The 22,451-nt window shown below is 40.5% G+C and overlaps 2 protein-coding genes across 2 annotated transcripts; one reads left to right on the forward strand and one right to left on the reverse strand.

Annotated features, from left to right (window-relative positions):
* Window positions 1–1,780: 1,780 nt before the first annotated feature.
* Window positions 1,781–8,114, forward strand: LOC128740627 (uncharacterized). Its single transcript, XM_053836188.1, has 3 exons — window positions 1,781–2,851; window positions 7,645–8,001; window positions 8,052–8,114. The coding sequence occupies exons 1-3, from the start codon at window positions 1,781–1,783 to the stop codon at window positions 8,112–8,114; spliced, it is 1,491 nt and encodes a 496-aa protein (XP_053692163.1).
* Window positions 8,115–15,137: 7,023 nt separating this feature from the next.
* On the reverse strand, window positions 15,138–21,887 carry LOC128740628 (uncharacterized). Its single transcript, XM_053836190.1, has 3 exons — window positions 21,587–21,887; window positions 18,490–18,709; window positions 15,138–18,435 (listed from the first exon to the last, which is right to left on the reverse strand). Exons 1-3 carry the CDS (start codon window positions 21,885–21,887, stop codon window positions 15,138–15,140), a joined length of 3,819 nt encoding a protein of 1,272 aa, XP_053692165.1.
* Window positions 21,888–22,451: the final 564 nt, after the last annotated feature.

The raw sequence follows: 22,451 nt of genomic DNA on the forward strand, positions 1-22,451 counted from the left end.
ATATATTCATGATTGGGAAAAGCCGCCTTGAAATGCATACACAGAAGTTTTCAAGCCGGCATAAAAACCCAATATCTTTTCGTCTGGAGAAACAAAGGTCAATACAGAACACTAAACACAAAGTTACAAATATCGAACATTAACAAAAACTACCGAAAATCAAAAAATTAAAAGTTCAAATCAGCCTGGTTATACGCTAGAGCCAGTCGACGAACTGGTTCATTCTGGCTATAATTTGTGCGGTGCGCGTTCAACCGAAGAAGCTGTTGATGGCGTTGTGGGCGACGAGGGCAATAAAGTTGAAGCATCGACAGGATGGTTGGACAATCATAGCTACCGCAGAGGATTTTTTGAGCATTTCGAGCCATGACAACATATTGTTTTCATTACAAAGTTAACATCGTATGCTCGTATTGAGTTATCTTTCATATTGGACCATAAGCGTGAGTATCGGTTACCTATGGCATTACCGAGAAGATGAAGTGCTATAATTACATAGCTTTTAAAATTAGTTCTTTGAAATTAAATTTTAAGGGATCATGAGGCACGAACCGATGCTACGAAACGTTCGGTTTTAAGACCCACAGATATTTGCTAATTTTTCAAAAATAAATCGATTCGTTGGACTTGTTTTGGAACCTTCAACAGAAAGTGTATTATTGTTAGCGAAATTATTGTCTTTTCTCAATTCTGAGGAAGTTAAAGGAAATTAGTTTTAAACATATAAAGCAAGTCCTAGTCATCGTTTCCACTGCGGTCAGTTTTACGATCAAAAGTGCTCCGGACTTTTCCGGACTTTCAACGGAAGACCTGGTCCGGTCCGGTTCCGGAACGCTTCGTTCCGGTTCCGGTCCGATAAAAAATCGGACTCAAAAATTTCGTTCCGATCGGACTTCGGACCGGGTATCGGACCGGACTTTCCGGACTTTACCCGGTCCGATGTCGATCACTAAATGACATTCAAAAATAACTCTTGAGGTTATTTAAACAAAGACTTCTGTCAATACGTTCTTTAATTTCTAGTAATAAACTGCATGAGGTTCCCCAAGCGTGACTTGACAGGAGCGGCGTGTTACTGCATCGAGTATGTTTCCTAAGGTGCATTTAGATTAGATAATTTTTTAGCAACATGTAGAATGCGACATGTTGCTAGTTGTTCGCATTAATCGTGGGGAGGACCAACCAGCACCAAACCTAGGAATTTTCATTCTGACCTTAAACAAACAATCTGTCAATATTTGGTTCAAATCCGTGAAGGTCGATTACATCTCAAACACTTCGCGTACCCTAATACGTGATTTTTGGCTTTTAAATTTGAAATAATTTGAGAACAATTTAAGTAAAAAGTTTATATGACATAATTTGTTCAATGTTATGCATAGAATTTAATTTTATTTTAGTTTTACAAAACTTGTCAATTTTTAAAGATTTTAAAAATTCCGAAAGTGCTCTTTACCAGATTTTAGAGCATTATTTGCGCTTTTTCTTGCTTTCGTGCCACCGTAAGAACACCACAATAATAAAATTGGTGGACAAGACACAAACACGTATCACTCTTACAACATTTAAGGATAAAAACAATATTAATAAAAATTATTTTTACCTACGAGTCGACCGGTTTCAGGCATTCTAGGCCTATCATCAGGACGATGCCGATGTCCAACTGATTACGTATTGTTTATCTGGTTATATCCACGTCGAAGAGCGGGAGAAATTGTTAACTTGATCTCACTTCCCCGCGATTTATCCCCGCGCTGATAAAGGAAATGCAATTGTGATCATGGATAAAAACGATTACGACTCGCGCGTACTCGACATGATAAATGCAGGTCCGTACGAAGAGTGTAAATTCAAAAATGGAAAACCCAAAGATCCTCTCAACACTATGATAGACGAGGCTAACGTTGTTCGGCAAAAAGTGGCACGGCTAATGGGAGATGAAAAGCTTGAGCGACGTCTTTACGTACCGAACCCGAAGGTCGCCTCACTATACTGCCTACCCAAAATCCATAAGAATCCACTGTCTATGCGTCCAATTTCGTCAAACATCTGTACACCAACCGAGAAAATGGCGGCGTGGCTGGTAGATGAGATCAAACGATATCCTGTGACTCACGGCAAGAGTGTAAAAAACTCGATAGAACTTGTAGATCAGATTAAAGACCTCGAGATACGACGCAGTGAGATCATGGTGTCGTTCGATGTTGCTTCTCTGTTCCCCAGTGTACCCGTTGAAGACGCCTTAAAAAGCTTACGTGCACATTTAGAACGAAAACAAGTCCCCTCGAACCACATTGCGGCATATCTTTCTGTGGCACAGGTGTGTATGAAGCAGAACTTGTTCATGTTTCGCGGGAAGTATTACAAACAAAACTTTGGCCTTAGCGTGGGAAGTAAGCTTTCACCGCTATTAGCTGAAATATTTAGGAGCGATTTTGAGACCGAGCTACAAAAAGACAAAATGTTCCCCCGGGTTTGGAAGCGGTACGTCGACGATGTGTTTGCTTTGGTGAAGGAACGCTATTTGCCACAAACGCTCAACCTACTGAACTCGAAACACGACTCGATCAGATTTACGGTTGAAAAAGAACAAGACGGTACACTCCCGTTTTTAGATCTTCGCATCTCAATAAAAGAAGACAAAACTTTGAAATTTGGCATCTACCGTAAACAAACTTCAACAGACCGTTTCATAACATCCGACTCCAACCACTTTGGAGCCCAAAAGCAAGCAGCATTCCACTCGATGGCCCACCGCCTTTTCAATATACCGATGGAAAAAGAAGAGTTTAATGCGGAAAGGGAGAAAATACACAAAATCGCCGAACAGAATGGATATGACAGCAACTTTGTGAACAATATCCTGCGGAAACATGAACGGAAAAGACACCGACAGAATGCAACAACTCTGCATCATTATTTGCGCTTTAAAAAATCTTCAAAAAAAGACATGTTTTGAGATAATTCACAATTTAGTATTTTTATTACGTATTTGCAAAGCTTTTTCTTTCAGTGTAATTGTTTACTGAAAATACACTGAATTTACTACAACTTTTCCTTTGACGTCATTTCCATAAAATAAATAGTTTTCGAGATAGAATTTTTTGAAAAAAAAATCTCATTTCTACATACGCTCTTTTTAAAAGTTACTCTTCACGAAAAAATATATATCATGTAAAATGATTCGGTGCGTGATTGTAATGTATTGGCAAAACTTCATTGCAATCAAAAATAGTCGAAACAAACAGTTTGCAAACTGGAACAAGCGGAAATTGCTCTGTAACAAAATAATAACAAATTTTGATATAAGAACAATACTTGTAATAATTCTGTTAGCCTCATTATTTGGTCTGATCAAAAATATAACAAATTCTGTTATGTCTATCTAATTGAGTTATTTTTTGTTATATGTTTGTTTTAATCATTTACTCGGGTATACGTTAGGTAAACAACGATTTGTAACTTTATAACAATATGGCGTCTAAAATACAAAATACAACAGAGTGAGTGACCGAAGGTTAATAAAAATTGATGAAAATTATTCAAGAAAACTTTATTGATGTGAATCAAATAGAATGGCATTACAAGAAATTATGCAAAGTTCCAAAACCTATAAACTAGACCTTTACTACGCAATGTATATGGTAAAGAATAATATTTGCTCTTACAACTTACTTTCACTTGCACTTACGAAAATTATTAACAACTTACTAATCCTTACTCAGAAATTTCATGAAAAAAGGATCTACCAAAATTTATATTTTGTTCAAATTTTGTATACTTATTCAATTTTCAAAAATTTTATGTAAACCAACGCACTACGCAACGTTAACCAACAGATGCGTTATGCTCCAAAGACGTGTCGATTTCTATCTCAAATAGCAAGTAAGACCGTATAACAAAGGTTCCTTTCACCACTAGGTGGATTAAATCGGGTTTTTATCGACATTATGGCTTAAGGGGACATAAATGACTAAAAATTTTGAAAAAATCATTATTTTTTATTTCAGATTTTGGTTCTGCAGTCTTTTCCGCTTATTTTGATACTAAATTTGTAATGATCCGACCACGGGAAGTAACCGAAAAACGATCATACACATAAGCAATCCAATGCGACGTGGAACAACCTCGGCGGAATAAAACGCCGCTCCTGAAAAACCAAGATTTTAAAACTTTATGTACCTTTTTCTCAGAAACTACACAACGTATTGGAACAAACTTTTCTTTTGTTTTGTTGGTAGTAGCTTGGCAAAGGCTTTTATAACTTTTCGGTTTCGTAAACAAAACACAGCTTGAGAAAAACGAAAAAGAAGAAAAATAGATACCTACAAAAATAAAATTTTGTCTTGTTTTTCTTTTTTCTCTGGCTGTGTTTCGTTTATAAACCTCAAAAGTTATAAAAGTCTTTGTCAAGCTACTACCAACAAAACAAAAAAAAAAGTTTATTACAATACGTTGTGTAGTTTCTGAGAAAAAGGTACATAAAGTTTGAAAATCGTGATTTTCCAGGAGAGGCGTTTTATTCCGCCGAAGTTGTTCCACGCCACACTGGAATGCTTATGTGTATGATCGTTTTTCGGCCACTTCCCGTGGTCGGATCATAACAAATTTAGCATCAAAATAAGCGGAAAAGACTGCAGAACCAAAATCTGAAATAAAAAATAATGATTTTTTCAAAATTTTTAGTCATTTATGTCCCCTTAAGCCATAATGTCGCGGCGTACATTGACATCACGTGTTAAATTTCATACGCTAAGGCAGAATGGGTTAAGGATGCCTAACACTTGCCATGAGAAGTAAATGTAAATCAGGTCACGAATGACAAATGGTTGTAACGAACTCACATGCAAATAGTGGTTAGAATTAATTTAATATTTGCCAAACTTCAATAATTAATATTGTTAGTATTATTTGTAAGTTTAAATATTAGTTCATTTTCCATATCGCTACTTTTCCAAGAAAATTTTCAATAAAAATCTGTGGTCGGCAGTACCACGTGTCGACACACAAAATCAAATCAAATTTGCATACGTGCTACTATCAGAATGATATCCCAGATGCTCGCTGACGTTGTCTAATTTGCCTATTATCGCTAACTCGATTGAGGAGGTTGACTTGTTGATAAACGCTGATGACCCGCCCGCAGTCGGGAGAGTGCTCTCTAACCTTGGGGGTTGCTCGGGTTGGCCAGATTGGGCAAAACAGTAGTTTATCGTTATCGCGATATAGTTTTGTATCTAATATCGGTATCTCTCGATATCGGATTTTAAAATATCGATATCTTACCGATAACCGTTATTTTAATGAAATACAATGTTCAACCCTTTTTTTACTGTAAGTAGAAATTTGCCCATATTTAGCCAAATATGGAATCATCGGCTCTTACATTCAAATTAAACTAAATTTAGTCTGCACATTTGACTACATACATGCTTATAATTCCGATTCCTTGAAAAACGTTCCAAAGTTTTTGCATAAGCGATTTTTTTTAATTTTGGGTCTTCGAGTTGTTTTTTATCTGACTGGATACTTTTCCAAATAAACTTAAATTTACTGTTACTTTTCAAAGAACATGCACCAATTTTACATCGTAGTACTTGTTCTAATAAAGTTAATACCATGCGGTATCAAAATCCGTACAGCTTCGAAATCCGTACACCTAATACAATTTGCTTGATTATATGTATTAAACAGTCTAAATGCAAAATATTAATAATAGGCCTAGACCCGTGGTTTATTAGCATTACGTCAATGTCAAAATATAGGTAGTAGGCCACGAAATACAACTAATAAAAATTAAAACGTTAATGCCTATCAGATTTCCTTCTAAATTGGCTGTGTTGTTAGCAATTTGTTAAGAAAATAACTTCCAATAAAATGAAGTGTAAAGCGTACTTGAAGTGATTTTCCTATCTAAAATCCCGAAAATCAATTTGAACTAAAGGTGTTTATCGTTCTACAGCTTAATTTCATTCATTATGGCATTGAAATAATATTTATTCATCATAATTAGTACTGTACGGATTTTGATTCAGTTTAACTAGTTGAATCTAAATCCGTACACCTGTGCAGTATCCTTAGCGATCCAACTCTATTCTATGTTTTACCAAACAAAATGGAAATAACTAAAGCTAAATATATGTCGATAAATTGGAAGATGGCAATTACGATAATATATGGTGGATAATCCTTTAATAAAGCATCGAGATAGTTTAAGTTCCGGTCACTACGATAAGAGCTACTATATAGAATTGGTACTCTCGAAATACCGGAGTCTCTTCTGCAATTTTTCAGCTTTCCGTATAATTTGCAACAAAAATCAAGAAAAGTGTTATATATTGTTTATAAGTCAAGTTAATTTACTCTAAAATGTTAAAAAAGTTTGTTTCTAAGCCTAATATTTCCTGAGGCATAAGGAAAAGACTGCAAGAACATTTAACACAAACGAGGTTTTGTTACAAGTGGGTGGTCCCATGAATAGAGGCAATATTTAATCAGTACCAAACCTGATATTTTAACTTTCCGTCCGAAAATGAACAATTACCCATAATTTGGCTTTAAAACAAAAAGATTGATTCCTTGTAGTGTTCCTACTGTGCGTGTGAACGACTCTTAGATGAGCAGGACTAAAACACAATGCGTCAATTATTGAGAAAATCATATTTTATAAAGCAATTAGTCAAATAAACAAAAACAACTTAGCCACAAACTTTAAACTCATTTCGATCAAGCTTTCACGGATTTAGATTCAAAATTATGCGGACTTTAATTGATTTTTAACATGGTGTACGGATTTCGAATCAGGCTTAAAAAAGTGTACGGATTTTGAATCAAGAGCTGCACATTTTGATCTCGATTTTTTATAACTAGGATAAATTTTAGCTTCCTGTTATTCCAAATAACGTTAAAATAAGCATTATACTGTCAAAAGAAAATATGACGAACTGCTTATTACAATATCATAATTTTATATTGACCATTTAAAATTGTCTAGTTCTTAGGTGTACGGATTTCGATACGGCACGGTATAGTACACCAAACCTCGGACATTTGATTTCTTAGGTAACGTACCTATAACTCTCATTCACAGCATACGAAAATTATTATCGATATCCGATATATTTTTGACGCTGCGTATCAGATATCGTATCGTTAAAATATGGGTATCGATATTATCGGATTTATCGATATCGTCCCAACCCTACACACGACGCAAGTTATGCACACCGCCTTCTGGCAATAATAGGTGCCCTACCCCTCGCAGCACACTTGCAGGCACGAACTGCGGTCGCACACGGGTAGCACTTTTAAAACGAGGAATATTCTACCACTGCCTAACTATGGGAAAAACTGCTTATCTGGCTAGAAAAAAGATCTCTTCATGCGTTTCACTACCTTTGCTTTCAAATCACATCGTGAGTCAATTTTACGGACAACTCCTGCCTCTTCCACAGGTCAGATCAAAGTGAAAGATCAGGGCAAGGTGATCCTCAGATAACCGTCCTTGATCGAAACCTGCCTAACGAAATTCTTTATCGCTGTGTTCGAAAGTACGAAGTTGCAATTTCGGTTAAAGTGATCTTCTTCTAGCGCACGGCTTGCCCCATCACTAGTCGTGTGGTGTTTTTTACATTTTGTTACTAGATCGACCACGGAACACGCTACTACCATCACCCGATTTTGTCATCGACTGCTCCTGACCCCACCGTCAGCTCCAAGTTTTCCCGGCCCGCTACAACGCCGGACGAAGGTAGCGTCGTCAATTTGCGCCCTGTACGGGATAGGCTGGCCGAACAGCAATCGGCAGCATCCAACAGCAAGCAACTAGCATCAGTGGAAAGACTACTAGCGTCGAGTATAAGCAGCCAGTTTCGCACAAACCGTGCTTCGTTAACAGCTAGATCGCGTATTGTCCAGGATAGCGATGGCGGCCCCGCCATTTTGTTAAACCTCATGGACCACCAACAGCATGGTAAACCTCAAGTAAACCTCGGGTTTAGAGTGAGTACATTTATTTTTTTAAATTGTCCATGCCCATGTGACTTGAATAGGGCCGAGACCCTAACCAAACCAATAGCAGTCGGTTGGTAGCAACCCACCGCACCACACAGTGAACGTAGGGTAAGGTGGTGCAGAATGCACCGCTTAAGCAAAACATCATTTTGCAGAGCAACATCGTGTTTGTTCAACGTTTTTCAACTTCTAGAAGACTTTGGGATCTTTTTTACACTTACTTCTGGTGAAATTTCCTAACAAAAATCAGTATTTATTGTTATTTTTGACGATTTTTGGCAAGAGTCAAAATCATTATATGAGGCAGAACGCCAAAGCCAGTGGACAAAACGCACCAAGTTTGCCCAGCTAGGCGTTAAACGCAACCAAAAACTTTACATTCAATTACGTGTTGTATAAATTCCTAACACTAGGCTGCTGAAATGGCGGAAGCGTTCGTTATAGCGTTTGTTACAAACGCTTGTTTGCTGGGATACAATGGGTTCATATCTCAACATAATTGGCAATAAAATTTAATCATCTACTTTTCTCCAACTGATATGTGATGAAATATTGTAAGTTAAACAATGTACAATTAGGTTTAAGGCAAATTCTAAGTCCTATAAAATACATAATATTGCTACATTTTTAATAAATAATCCGAAACAAAAGATGTACTGCAAATTAAAAATATTTTATAACTGTTTGATCCCGCTGTGATGCATTCTACCCCTGTTTTGTATTTTGAAGTTTTTTGCAATTTATGCCTAGTTAATGCCGTTTTTGTGACGAATCATCGAGTATGACAGTATATCAATTAGATAGACTGTATTTATCATGAAATTTGCATACCGACTAGTGGTAAAAGTTTAAGAGAAAACCGTGATTTCTTACATGTGGAATGAGATCGCGGATAATCGCTTGATTTTATTGGATGTGGCTATGTTTGATGCTTTTACATTCTACACAATTATGAATTAGCTTGTTTTACACCAAAATAAAAGGCGCATTCATAATTTTACCAAATAGTTTCCGCGTTTTTAAGCAATTAATAGCATGGGCCATTCCACGCCGTGATAATCTTGCTGTTTCACAATATTAATAGGAAAGCAGAATTAGTTGTCATTTCACTATCATATCATCATCACTTTGCTATCATCATATAATTTGAACCAACCATTTTACTAGAAATTTTTTTTATGTAAAATAGATTAATTTAAATATTTGTTCGATATCACACGGAAGAAAAAGTTCTATTCCGCGGTGCTGAGACTTTCTCGTCAGGAAATACGCGGACACTTTAACTTGAGAACTTATACTGTGGACTGTATTTGATTTGAAATAGTACAAGCGGGTTTTAAGTACAAAGTCGACTGGTCTAGTGGACGGTTTATTACGAACTGATATAAATTGAATTTGATACTGCTGATAAACCGAATATCTAAATCATCTTCGGCTATATAGTGCGATCGTGAAGCGATCGTTGGTAATATCATCGTATGTCGACTGATAATGAGTATCGTAGAGAGAGCAAATGGAGCTTAAAGCTCTTGCATCCGAAATAACTGCGTTGATGATTACGCAGTGGGTTAATTAGAACAGATTTATAATTTAATTACTAATCGGCGCGAGCATGCCGGCCGCCTTGAAATGCATGTTTCAATCTTTACTCCTAGCATAGTAAATACGAATTACATAAAACTACAAAACAAACTCCAAATAACATGTTACAAACTGGGTCGACTGAATCGACGAGATTGATGCATCATTCTCCTTCTTCGTCATAAATGAAAGCTTCATCTTCTGCACTCTGGTAGTACTGATCAGCTGGATGTTGACTGCACGTGTTGCATCTGCATCGTTGACTGCGTTGACCTTCCAGGTGCCACAGCCTTCCGTGATGGGCATTCGGTGGCCTTCCATGACAGCAATTCGATGGCCGTCCAGGTGGCGAGCCCTTGGTGATGACAAATCTATGAAACAAATGAACGAGATTTTTTTTTACAAATAAATGACAATTGATTAACGACTTCCCTGGAACGCGGAGGCCGTCCGCCTCCGCTGGCGCAGAGAGCGCCGCCGATGAACTGCAACTGATCTCCTCTCATCGCACGGATGATCTGCTTCTTAATAATTCCTTAATGGTTGGTAGATTGATATGAATGAACTACGACGGTGTGGTAGTTAGCAGGATGAGTGCCTCAACTTCAGACGGTTGGTTGACCCTTCGCGTTGACTGGTTGATCCTGTTGTGTGATGATAATCGCTGTCTCTCTGCTGGTTGAATGAGAAAGTGTTTGACTTCACGAAAACGAGACACGAATATGGAACACATAACTTTGCGTGGAGGTTCCTTAACCTCCACTATATACTTGACGCCTTAAACAAATCTTAAAACAGGAACGGAGCTGAGCTGGATATGACATGCAGGGATGCGAGTAGAATATGGCTTGAGGAAATCGTCTTCAGGACTTCGGTGCGGGCTGCACCGCGACGACCAGGATCAACGCTATGGAGGATAAACATTCTTCTTACTTTTTGCACTTAATGTTGAAAGAAAAAAACTTAACTGGCAGCGGAGGCCCCCTGGCCTCCGCAGCGCCGCCTGGACGCTACAAGGAAAGAATTATTCTTCCTTGTGGGTTGTTGGTGAGGATTCATTGTCTGATATTGGCAGTATGCAGACCTTAGAGATCGCTCGAGTGAAAATACCGTCTTTGGTGCGAACTTTCACCACGCGGATGTTGCCGTCTGGTGCAGGATGTACTTCAATGACCCTTCCCATTCGCCATTTTAATGGAGGAATGTTATCCTCGCGTAATAGCACCATTATTTATTTAGGTGGCTTGCCGTCCTAAGACAAAGCCTGTTGAACAAAATTTCTCCATGTAACTCGGTTGAGGGCTACCGCACGCTATGTCCGAAGGCACATATTATTTAACTTTGATGCACCTCAGATTTTCCTTCACAGGCTGTTAATATTGATCAAAACAATGAATTTAAAAAAGGTCTTAAAATATTCGATCTAGGGGTTTTTGAAAAATTCAATATTTAAGTTTATATAGGGGTCATTTCCTCTCAAGCGATATTACACGTTGTAATCGACCACCTCCGATTTCAACCAAATTTGGCATAATTGTTCATTCCAACCTCACATTCAATTTCCCAAAGTTTTGTACGGATTGATCAATCCCCCTTGCAGTGCCGCTTCTCTATTTTTCTGAGATTTTCGAAAAAACTCATTTTTCACTGCATGTCACTGACTAATATCACTTGACAGGGAATGACCCCTATATAAACTTAAAAATTGAATTTTTCAAAAAACCCAAGATAGAATATTTTAAGACCTTTTTTAAATTCATTGTTTTGATCAATACTAACAGCCTGTGAAGAAAAATCTGAGGTGCATCAAAGTTAAATAATATGTGCCTTCGGACATAGCGTGTACCGCTCTCCAATTCCTCGGACACCGAGTACTCTCCGCCAGATCTCGCTCCACCTGGTCTAACCATCTTGCTCGCTGCGCTCCTGGTCGTCTTGTTCCTACCGGATTAGAGGCGAACACCATCTTTGCAGGGCAGTTGTCCGGCATTCTTGCAACATGCCCTGCCCATCGCATCCGTCCAGCTTTAGCCACCTTCTGGATACTGGGTTCGCCATAGAGCTGTGCGAGTTCATGGTTCATCCTCCGCCTCCATACTCCGTTCTCCTGTACGCCGCCGAAGATCGTTCTTAGCACTCGTCGTTCGAAAACTCCGAGCACCCGCAGGTCCTCCTCGAGCATTGTCCATGTTTCATGCCCGTAGAGAACAACCGGTCTAATAAGCGTCTTGTACAGGGTGCACTTTGTACGGGGACTTAGTCTGCTCGACCGCAATTGCTTGTGGAGCCCATAGTAAGCACGACTTCCGCTGATAATACGCCTCCGAATCTCACGGCTGGTATCATTGTCCGCCGTTACCAGTGAGCCAAGGTAGACAAATTCATCGACTACCTCAAAATCATCGCCGTCGATCAATATACTACTGCCCAAGCGGTGTCGTTCGGCCTCGGTTCCGCTGGCCAGCATGTACTTTGTTTTAGACGTATTTACCTTTAACCCAATCTTTTCTGCTTCGCGCTTTAGTCTGGTGTACTGTTCAGCCACCGCCACAGATGTTCTGCCGATAATATCCATGTCATCGGCAAAGCAGACGAATTGACTAGATTTGTTGAATATCGTGCCCCGCGTGTTGATATCCGCTCGGTTCATAACACCTTGTAGCGCTATGTTGAACAGCAGGCATGAAAGACCATCACCTTGACGAAGCCCTCTGTGTGATTCGAATGAACTTGACAATCCACCCGAAATCCGAACACAGCACTGCGTACCATCCATCGTAGATTTAATCAGTTTGATGAGCTTCCTGGGGAAGCTGTTCTCGTCCATGATTTTCCATAGCTCTTTCCGGTCGATGGTATCATATGCGGCTTTGAAGTCAACGAATAAATGATGCGTGGGAACTCTGTATTTACGGCCCTTTTGGAGGATTTGCCGCAGTGTAAATATTTGATCCGTTGTAGACCGACCTTCGACGAAGCCGGCTTGATAAGTTCCCACAAATCTATTCGCAATTGGTGATAGACGGCGGAAAATGATTTGGGACAGCACTTTATAAGCGGCATTGAGAACGGTGATCGCTCGATAGTTCTCACAGTTCAACTTGTCGCCCTTTTTGTAGATCGGGCAGATAACCCCATCTTTCCACTCCTCCGGTAGCTGTTCCGTATCCCAAATTCTAACAATTAGTCGGTGTAGACAAACGGCCAGCTTTTCTGGTCCCATTTTAATAAGCTCCGCTCCGATGCCATCTTTTCCAGCTGACTTGTTGTTCTTTAGCTGCATGATGGCCTCCTTAACTTCGCCTATCGTTGGGGCTGGCACCTCTTCCCCGTTTGCTGCACCGTCGAAATCGCTTTCCCCGCCGCCATGGTTTTCCGCCTGGGCGCCATTCAGGTGTTCGTCGAAGTGCTGCTTCCACCTATCCGTCACCTCACGATCGTCCGTCAGAATACTGCCAGTCTTATCCCGACACATTTCGGCTCGCGGCACAAAGCCTTTGCGGGATCCGTTCAGTTTCTGGTAGAACTTCCGCGTTTCCTGAGAACGATGCAGCCGCTCCAACTCCGCATATTCCTGCTCTTCCAGGTTGCGCTTTTTCTCCTGAAAGATTTGGTTTCGCTGCATCTTCTTCTGTTTGTGTCTTTCCACGTTCTGACGTGTGGCATTGCGCATCGTGGCCGCCCGCGCAGCGTTCTCCTCATCCATCACCCTCCTACATTCATCGTCAAACCAATCGTTCCGCTGATTCCGGGCCACATGCCCGATGGAGCTCTCCGCTACACTGCTGATGGCTGTTTTGATAGTGTTCCAACAGTCCTCGAGAGGGGCTTCGTCCAGCTCGTCCTCTTCCGGCAGTACAGCTTCGAGTGAATGCGCGTAGTTTGCGGCGACGTCTGGCTGCTTCAGCCGCGCGAGATCTAACCGAGGCTGGCGTCGGTACCGAATGTTGTTCACAACGGAGAGTCTTGGGCGCATCTTAACCATCACTAGGTAGTGGTCCGAGTCAACGTTAGCGCTTCGATAGGATCTGACGTCGATAATGTCTGAGAAGTGCCGACTGTCGATCAAAACGTGGTCGATCTGTGATTCTGTCTGATTTGGTAACCTCCAGGTGTACTTATGGTGGATTCTGTGCTGGAAAAAGGTACTACGTACGGCCATATTCTTGGAGGCGGCAAAGTCGATAAGTCTTAGGCCCATTTCATTGGTTCGCTGGTGTGCACTGAACCTTCCAATCACCGGTTTGTATTCCTCCTCCTGGCCGACCTGAGCATTGAAATCCCCGATGACGATCTTGATATCATGTTTTGGGCAGCGGTCGTATTCACTCTCCAACTGCGCGTAGAATTCATCCTTGTCGTCATCGGTACTTCTGAGGTGAGGGCTGTGCACGTTGATGATGCTTATGTTGAAGAATCGGCCCTTGATTCTCAACCTGCACATTCGAGGTTTGATTGGCCACCACCCAATCACCCGTTTCCGCATCTCGCCCATCACTATGAAAGCTGTACCCAGCTCGTGTGTGTTGCCGCAGCTCTGGTAGATGGTATGTCCATCTCTGAACGTACGTACCGTTGAGCTCTTCCAGCACACCTCCTGCAGCGCTACGACGTCGAACTTGCGGCTCTTCAATACGTCGGAGAGCACTCGAGTGCTCCCTTGGAAGTTGAGAGATCGGCAGTTCCACGTCCCGAGTTTCCAATCCATAGTCCTTTTTCGTCGCGTGGGTCTATTCCGATTGTTCCAGTAAGAATATATTTGTTCTTCGTTCCGTGCTTTAGTGTTTTTGGTGGTGATGGCTCGCAAAGCCTGCTACACCAACCCCCTGTTTCGCCGGAGGGCCAACGAAGCTCGAAAGAGCCCTCCTTTCCTGTCAGCATACGACCTTGGCTTCCACCGGGGTTGGTTACCCGATCTCCACCAAAGTTGCTCGTATCCCGGCTGGTACCACGAGGCGGTAGGAATAGGAGTTGCTGAATAAGAGGCTATGAATCACTGTAGGGTCTATTTTATGCCTACACGTGCACAAGGCACCGACGGTACGCATTATTCAGCCGTTTACCAGCCAATAGCACCATAGTGCCAACAAATAAGTTGTTTCGTCGCTTAGTCCATTTTGTACGAGAGTTTAGTTCTGACAAATATTGTGTTGACCATCGCCGCTAAATATGCTGAACGTAGTTCTGTACTCGCTGCTATCTGGATAGTCTACCTTCCTTCAAATCCTCCAGGGATGGTCTGGGATCGCCGTAAGTGGTCGGTTAATGAGGAAATGTCCCGGTGTCAAAATTTTAGATCGTTGGGGTCGTTTGACAGGGGGGTTATAGGCCTAGAGTTGAGGCAGGACTCGATCTGAGCTGCCAGTGTGCATAATTCGTCGTAGGTGATGACTGCATTTCCCAGGGTTCTCTTTAGATGGCCCTTCGTGGCCTTCACTGAAGCCTCCCAGAGACCACCAAAGTTTGGAGATTTTGCGGGTATAAATTTGAACTGAATATTGTCCAGAGCTGCCTCTTGTGACACGGTTCGAGCAAAGTTCTGATTATTGCTTCCTTAACTCGTCTAATTCACGACGTGCACCAACGAAATTGGTAGCATTGTCACACATTATGATTTCGGGAAGACCCCGACGGGAAACAAATCTCTTTAATGCAGCGATAAATGCTTGAGTGGTTAAATCTGCGACGACTTCCAAATTAATGGCCTTTACTACGAGGCATACAAATACCGCGATAAAGCATTTAATCGGGAGTCCCTTCCGGTGAGGGTACTGGATATGAAACGGTCCGCAGTAGTCGACGCCTACCCTCTGGAATGGCGGAGCGGGGGTAACGCGCTCGACAGGCAAATCACCCATCAGCTGCTCGTGAGGTTTCGGTTTCGTTCGATAGCATTGTATACACTTGTGTATAATTTTACGCACCAAGTTGCGAGCTGAAAGAGGCCAATATCGTTCTCGTAGGCTTGACAGTACGAGTTGAGGTCCAGCATGCAAAAGGTTTCGATGGTAGTGTGTCACTATGAGCGCAGTTAATGGATGGGAGCTAGATAATATGATAGGGTGCATCCGTCCTACGGATATTTGAGCATTCCGAAGACGGCCACCAACCAGAAGTAAACCGTCTATTACGCGAGGTGTTAGCGATTTAATTCTTGACGATGACTTAACTTCCCCGTTTCGCTTAATTTCCTCTATATCTTCTTCGAAAGATTCCCGTTGTGCTAAGCTGATTAGCTGATGACGCGCATCTTCCTTCTCTTGGTAAGTCACAAAGCCAAATTTGCGACTATGACGGTGTGTACAATTGAATTTAAATCTTAGCAGTAAAGCTACGATTCGTACCAGATCTGTTAGCGAGGACCTCAATGTGAAAATGGAACTGGGTGGCATGATTTGGACTGCCATTGATACGGTTGTTTTCTCCTCCAGAATGGTGGGGTCCAAACCATCCACATGAATTTTGACTGTTCTTGGCCAATATTCTTTCTCTAAACGTAACCAAGACGGTCCTTGCCACCAAATCTGATGTGATACTAGCTGATCTGGTGTCATTCCGCGCGACAGTACATCTGCAGGATTTTCTGCGCCGGAAATGTGATTCCAAACACCACTCCGCGTTATGTGTTGGATTTCTGATACTCGATTGGCAACAAATATGTTCCAACGAGATGGAGGTGACGACAGCCAACATTTTGTAATCATCGAGTCAGTCCAAAAATACGATTGGATGGGAAGGTTTATTGCTTGGATGACCTTTTCAAATAGGTGACTACAAACAAGAGCGGAAGTTAATTCCAGCCGTGGAATAGAAATCCTTTTTCGTTTCTTCGCAGCATCATCGATTGGAGCGACTCGGGATTTCGAGGTAATTAGTGAGACCTCTACATTTCCATCTACCGAGGTACACCGTAGATAGAGACATGCGCCGTATGCCTTTTCAGACGCTTCGCAAAACCCGTGAATTTCTGCGGAAACGGTTTCCGTACTGAAGCCAATCCACCTGGGAACATTAATATGAGTAAGCCCGGATAACGTTTCTCGAAATTCTAGCCACCATGATCGAAGCTCGCCAGTAATAGTTTCGTTCCAGGAAAACTTTGATTTCCAAAGATCCTGCAGAAATATTTTAGCTCGAACAATAACAGGTCCAACTAATCCGAGCGGGTCGAAGAGCTTTGCACAATCGGATAGAATTATTCTCTTGTTGATCTCTGTAGATGAACTCCACACAGGAACAGAAAACTTAAACATATCCGATAGTGGCATCCACTTCAATCCTAGGGCTTTAACTTCTAATGAGTCGATCTCCGCTGACCGCCGTTCGTCTCTTAAGGGTTGAGGAATATGGTCGATTATTATATGTGAGTTTGAACTCCATTTTCGTAAAGTGAACCCAGCAGAACCTAGCAATTGTATTAATTCTGCACAAATTCTTTGACCTTCTCCGATACTATCGACACTTTTCAAAAGGTCATCAACATAGAAATTATCGACAATTGTCTTTGCTGCAGCAGGATATCTTAATTTAGAGTCTTCTGCCACACGTTTTAGACAGCGAGTTGCCAAGTACGGGGCAGGGGAGGTCCCGTAAGTAACCGTTAACAACTCGTACGTTCGAATTCGTTCCGAAGGGTTATCTCTCCACACAATGCGCTGAAGGTGATGGTCGTTAGCATGCATCTTGACCATGCGATACATTTTCTCGATGTCAGCTGTTATCGCGAATCTTCGCAATCGAAAGGAAAGCATAATTGAATATAGGTCCCGTTGCACAATTGGGCCTATCATCAACGCGTCGTTGAGCGAAATCCCACTTGTCGTGGCACAAGACGCGTCAAAGACCACACGTAATTTTGTTGTGGTACTTTCCGGCTTAATTACAGCGTGATGCGGCAAATAATACGGCGTTCCAGGTGTGTTTTCCTCTTGGTCTACCGGAACTTCTCGCATATGTTGCAACCGCAGATACTCATGAATGAAGTTAGTGTACGTCTCCTTTACAACTGGATCAGCACCTAAACGTCGCTCTAGCGCAGTGAAACGACGAAGTGCCGTCGATTTTGAATCTCCTAGACGATCAAGCATGAGTTTCTTCTTTGGGAGCTGCACTACAAATTTACCCGTTGAATCTCTCTCGGTTGTATTTTCGAAAAATGCTTCACATGCGGATTCCTCCAACGACAAAGTGCTCGAAGTTCGACACGACTCGAGCTCGAAAAACCGTGCTAGTTGACTCTCAAGTACTTCCCAAGATTCTGACGTGACGGCGTTATTGCAAATTGAAACTTCAGGAACGACACCTGCTATGATCCATCCCAACTGAGTGTTCTGCAATATTGGACCAAACTCGTCCAATTTTGCTTGGTATTCGGGTATCATCAGCTCTAAATACAATTCAGCTCCGATAATTAGATCTACTGCTCCTGATTCGTTGAACGTTGGATCGGCAAGGACGATGTTCGCTGGAATCTGCCACGAGTTTATCGCAATACTCCTCACTGGCAAATCTACAGTTACCCTTGAAAGGACGTGAAATTTCAGCTGTCTTTTGAACGGGGTATTGAGCGATTTAACTTCAGCAAAAACAGCTTGAGTAGAAGAGGTTCGTGCTCCACCAATTCCGACTATTGGTAGCAGTTCACAACTTCGTTTGAATTTAAGTTTCTGGGAAAGGTTTTCCGAAATATAACAACGTTGTGAACCGTAGTCTAACAACGCGCGAGCGAGAATAGAATTCTCGTATTGATCACCGAGACTTACTATCGCCGTGGAAAGAAGTACGGTGTGTGAAGTGTGGTGAATATTAACTGAGGAAGCAGTGTGGCAACTTGTACTAGGACTGTCTGTGGCATTTATGTGAAATTGAGCTGTGTTTGCATTTGATGTTTGTTACTTAGTGTGGGCCTTCTGTGTGAATTGAGTGTCTGCTGAGTGATTGTTTGGTGTAGACTTCGCTAGATTCTGTGGTGGTTGCGTTTGCTGCCATTGAGGTTTCTTGTTCAACTGTTGTCCAGATTTCGGCTGCGTATTTGTGTGCGTCGATGGACTCGCGTGCAGTAGTCGCTGACCACAATGATGGCATGACCCTCGTGTGCAAAATATGGCCATATGAGCTGGGGAAAGGCAATTTAAACACAGTAAATTCTTTCGAACTGCGTCCACTCTTTCAGAAACTCTTAATTTGCAAAACTTGGAACACTTAAAGACAGAGTGTGCAGGTTCTCCGCAAAACAGGCAGCATTGTGCGGCTGGCTGGACACCTGTGTGACTCATCGAAGATCGGTACAATTTCTTAACATCAGTCGCAGGCGTCTTTGGTGGCGATATAGATTGTAACACTGAACAATACCCGAGTAAATGATTATAACAAACATATAACAAAAACATATCTCAATTAGATAGAAATAACAGAATTTGTTATATTTTTGATCAGACCAAATAATGAGGCTAACAGAATTATTACAAGTTTTGTTCTTATATCAAAATTTGTTACTATTTTGTCACCGAGCAATTTCAGCTTGTTCCACCTTGCAAACTGTTTGTCTCGACTATGTTTGATTGCAATGAAGTTTTGCTAATACATTACAATCACGTACCGAATCATTTTACATGAAATATATTTTTTCGTCAAGAGTAACTTTTAAAAAGAGCGTATTTAGAAATGAGATTATTTTTTTCAAAAAATTCTATCTCGAAAACTATTTATTGTATGAAAATGACGTAAAAGGAAAAGTTGTAGTAAATTCAGTGTATTTTCAGTAAACAATTACACTGAAAGAAAAAGCTTTGCAAATACGTAATAGAAATCATAAATTGTAAATTATCTCAAAACTTGTCCTTTTTGAAGATTTTTTAAACTCGCAAATAATGCTCTAAAATCTGGTAAAGAACTCTTTCGGAATTTTTATAATCTTTGAAAATTGACAAGTGTTGTAAAACTAAAATAAAATCAAATTCTTCGCATAACATTGAACAAATTATGTCATATAAACTTTTTTCTTAGGTCGTTCTCAAATTATTGCAAATTTAAAAGCTAAAAATCACGTCTAATACGTACGCGTACGGTACGCGAAGTGTTCGAGATGTAATCGACCTTCACGGATTTGAACCAAATTTTGTCAGATTGTTTGCTTTAGGTCAGAATGTAAAAATCCTAAGTTTGGTGCTGGTTGGTCCTCCCCACGATTAATGCGAACAACAACTAGCAACATGTCGCATCTACATGTTGCTAAAAAATTGTCTAATCTAAATGCACCTTAAGAAACATACTCGATGCAGTAACACGCCGCTCCTGTCAAGTCTTGCTTGGGAAACCCCATGAAGTTTACCAGTTTGTTTAGTTAGTGGCATATAGTTGGAGAATGTCTCGTTCACTCACACTTATATTTTATTGCTAGATGCTTGAAACTGAACATAACTGAGCAAAACAACATATAAAATATGGATGGACGATAAAATAAAATCTTATCTTTTATAATCTCGATATATGTACGTTTACAAAGTTCAAAAGTAGTAAAAATTTTCTCCAATCCTTTACCAACAAAACAAAAAAATTGTCTAAATCGCATAATTACTGAGAAATAGTTTCTTCTACACATCATTTATTTATTTATTTATTTACTTTATAATGGGGCTTTCAACCGTACACATCATTTAAATAGCTAAGTTCATAGTTGTTTTTAAACTTTTCTGTGGTTGAATCCTGTTAAAATTAGCAGAAAAGTCTACAGACTCGAAAACTGAAACATAGGAGTCATTGCAAAAAATGTTGATAGCATTATTTTTTATAAACCAAGTCGCAAAATTTAAAAAAAAGTAATGACAGCAAACGATTGAGAATTTGCTAAGGTACATTTTACTCTAATCAGATTACATGAATGATATGAAATGATTTCGAATGATTGATAGCTTTAAACTACACAGCAGCAGCAAACTTTGAACGCGTTTTTCTCGAAATCAGAGTTTGTCAGTTGGTTTGGTTTGACTTAACACCGATAATATATGGACGTTTTTAAGTCAAACCGAACCAAGCGACAAAACTCTTCGATAAAAACGCGTTCCGAGTTTGTTGCTATGTATGGTTAATACCTATCAATCGTTCGAAATCATCTGATAACTGTGGCTGTTTGCAACATTTATGTATGTAGTCTGATTAAAGATGCAGTTTAGAAAATTGTTGAACGCTAGCTGTCATTGCCTCAGTTTTTTGAATTTGCGACTTGGTCCAGTCTGATTTAACACCGACCATATTTGATGGCAATTCGTGCAACATTCTTAAAGTGGCGCAACACTGATAGAACGGATTGGATTTCTTCGTCTTCTTGATATCGGTTTTGGAGTGATCGCTTATAATCTATTTATAGACACCTCGAAGCAAAAACTGACAACCCCGAATGAGCTATTGGCCAAATCCAATAAACATTTAACCTTCCTTCATTCAAGAGTAGTTCTGGCACAAAGGTTAAGACTGTTGCATTCTGTGCGATGTGTCGTGAGTTCGATCCCCGGTCGAGGCCGGAGCGATTTTTGAAAATGCATGAAAGTTTTTTTCTGTGCTATTTGTGAATGTTTCTGATAAATAGTTGTACTATTTTTGGCAATTTAGCCGAAATAAAATGTCGATATAGCAGATAAAGGCCAAGAAGTTTTTGTTACATTTTAACAAAATTATAACAAAACCTGATACAAATATCATAACAAATTTTGATATAATTTTGTTCAAAACATAACAAATTTTGTTACATTTTTGCTACTGCTGCTAAGAAGTTCTGATAGAATTTTTGATATTTTAACTACTTACGAGACCAAAATTATAGCAAATCATGTTAGAAATACCGTCATAACATAATATCATGATTTGTTATAATTTTGTTATGTTTGTCTGATCGGGTATCCCTTCAAAAACTCAATGAGAGTCCCATACTTGGGCACTTCTTTCGAATTGTAATGCGACTCCCATTGTCTTAAAGTTGCTGGATGAAGCCGCTTACAGAGCATATATTGCAGTAGAGTGCTCCATCCGTCCGTTCGTTCTCCCAACTTGCTTAACATTTGGAGATTCTTCTCGAAACCACTGACCAATCGATTGAGGGATTCAAAAGATTCTTGACGCATTGATTCTTGGGCGAATAGTGTATCCAAGTGCGTCATTACAAGCATCTTTTTATTCTCGTACATGGTTTCCAATGCTTCCCACGCTATTCTATAATTCACTGCTGACATCTCTATCGTTGCAATTTCCTGCAAGGCTTCTCCCGTTAGCGATGTACGGAGATACGTAAATTTTTCCATACTAGACAACCTACTATCATTGTGGATAAGTTTTTGTAGGTGTCACGAAAAGTAACCCAGTCTGCCATTTTGCCACTGAAGGTAGGTAGTTTCGGGCAATTTCACTTTGGATTGTATGTGTGGTTCAACAGCAGCTGCGGGTACTTGCAGCGCACGGCGTTCGCTTGTGCTAGGAAGATGACTCATAATAAGCTGCTTCAACCGATATACTTCATTCTCAAAATCCTGGATGATCCGGTCATTCTCGTGATCCTGGCGGGTTTGCATAGCAACTTGTCGTCGCAACCTTGCTTCTTCCGTCTCTTCCGAATCCGTGAATTCCTCTTCGTTGTCAGTATCCTCCAACAAGATCTCGATTTGGCTTCTCACATCGACAAACTTCTCCAATAGTTCATCCAGCTTATTCATTCTTAATTCCAGCGCACCTGTGTCTTGGCCTGGGATGTAAGATTGCACAAAATCTTTTACATTTCCTAGCGACACCTTGAGCATCCGCTCGTGCTTGGATAAGATTCTTAAATTTTGATCTTTCGGCATGTTTGATCTCAATTTCATTCACTATTT

This window comes from Sabethes cyaneus, chromosome 3, assembly GCF_943734655.1.
Source record: "Sabethes cyaneus chromosome 3, idSabCyanKW18_F2, whole genome shotgun sequence".
NCBI lineage: Eukaryota > Metazoa > Arthropoda > Insecta > Diptera > Culicidae > Sabethes > Sabethes cyaneus.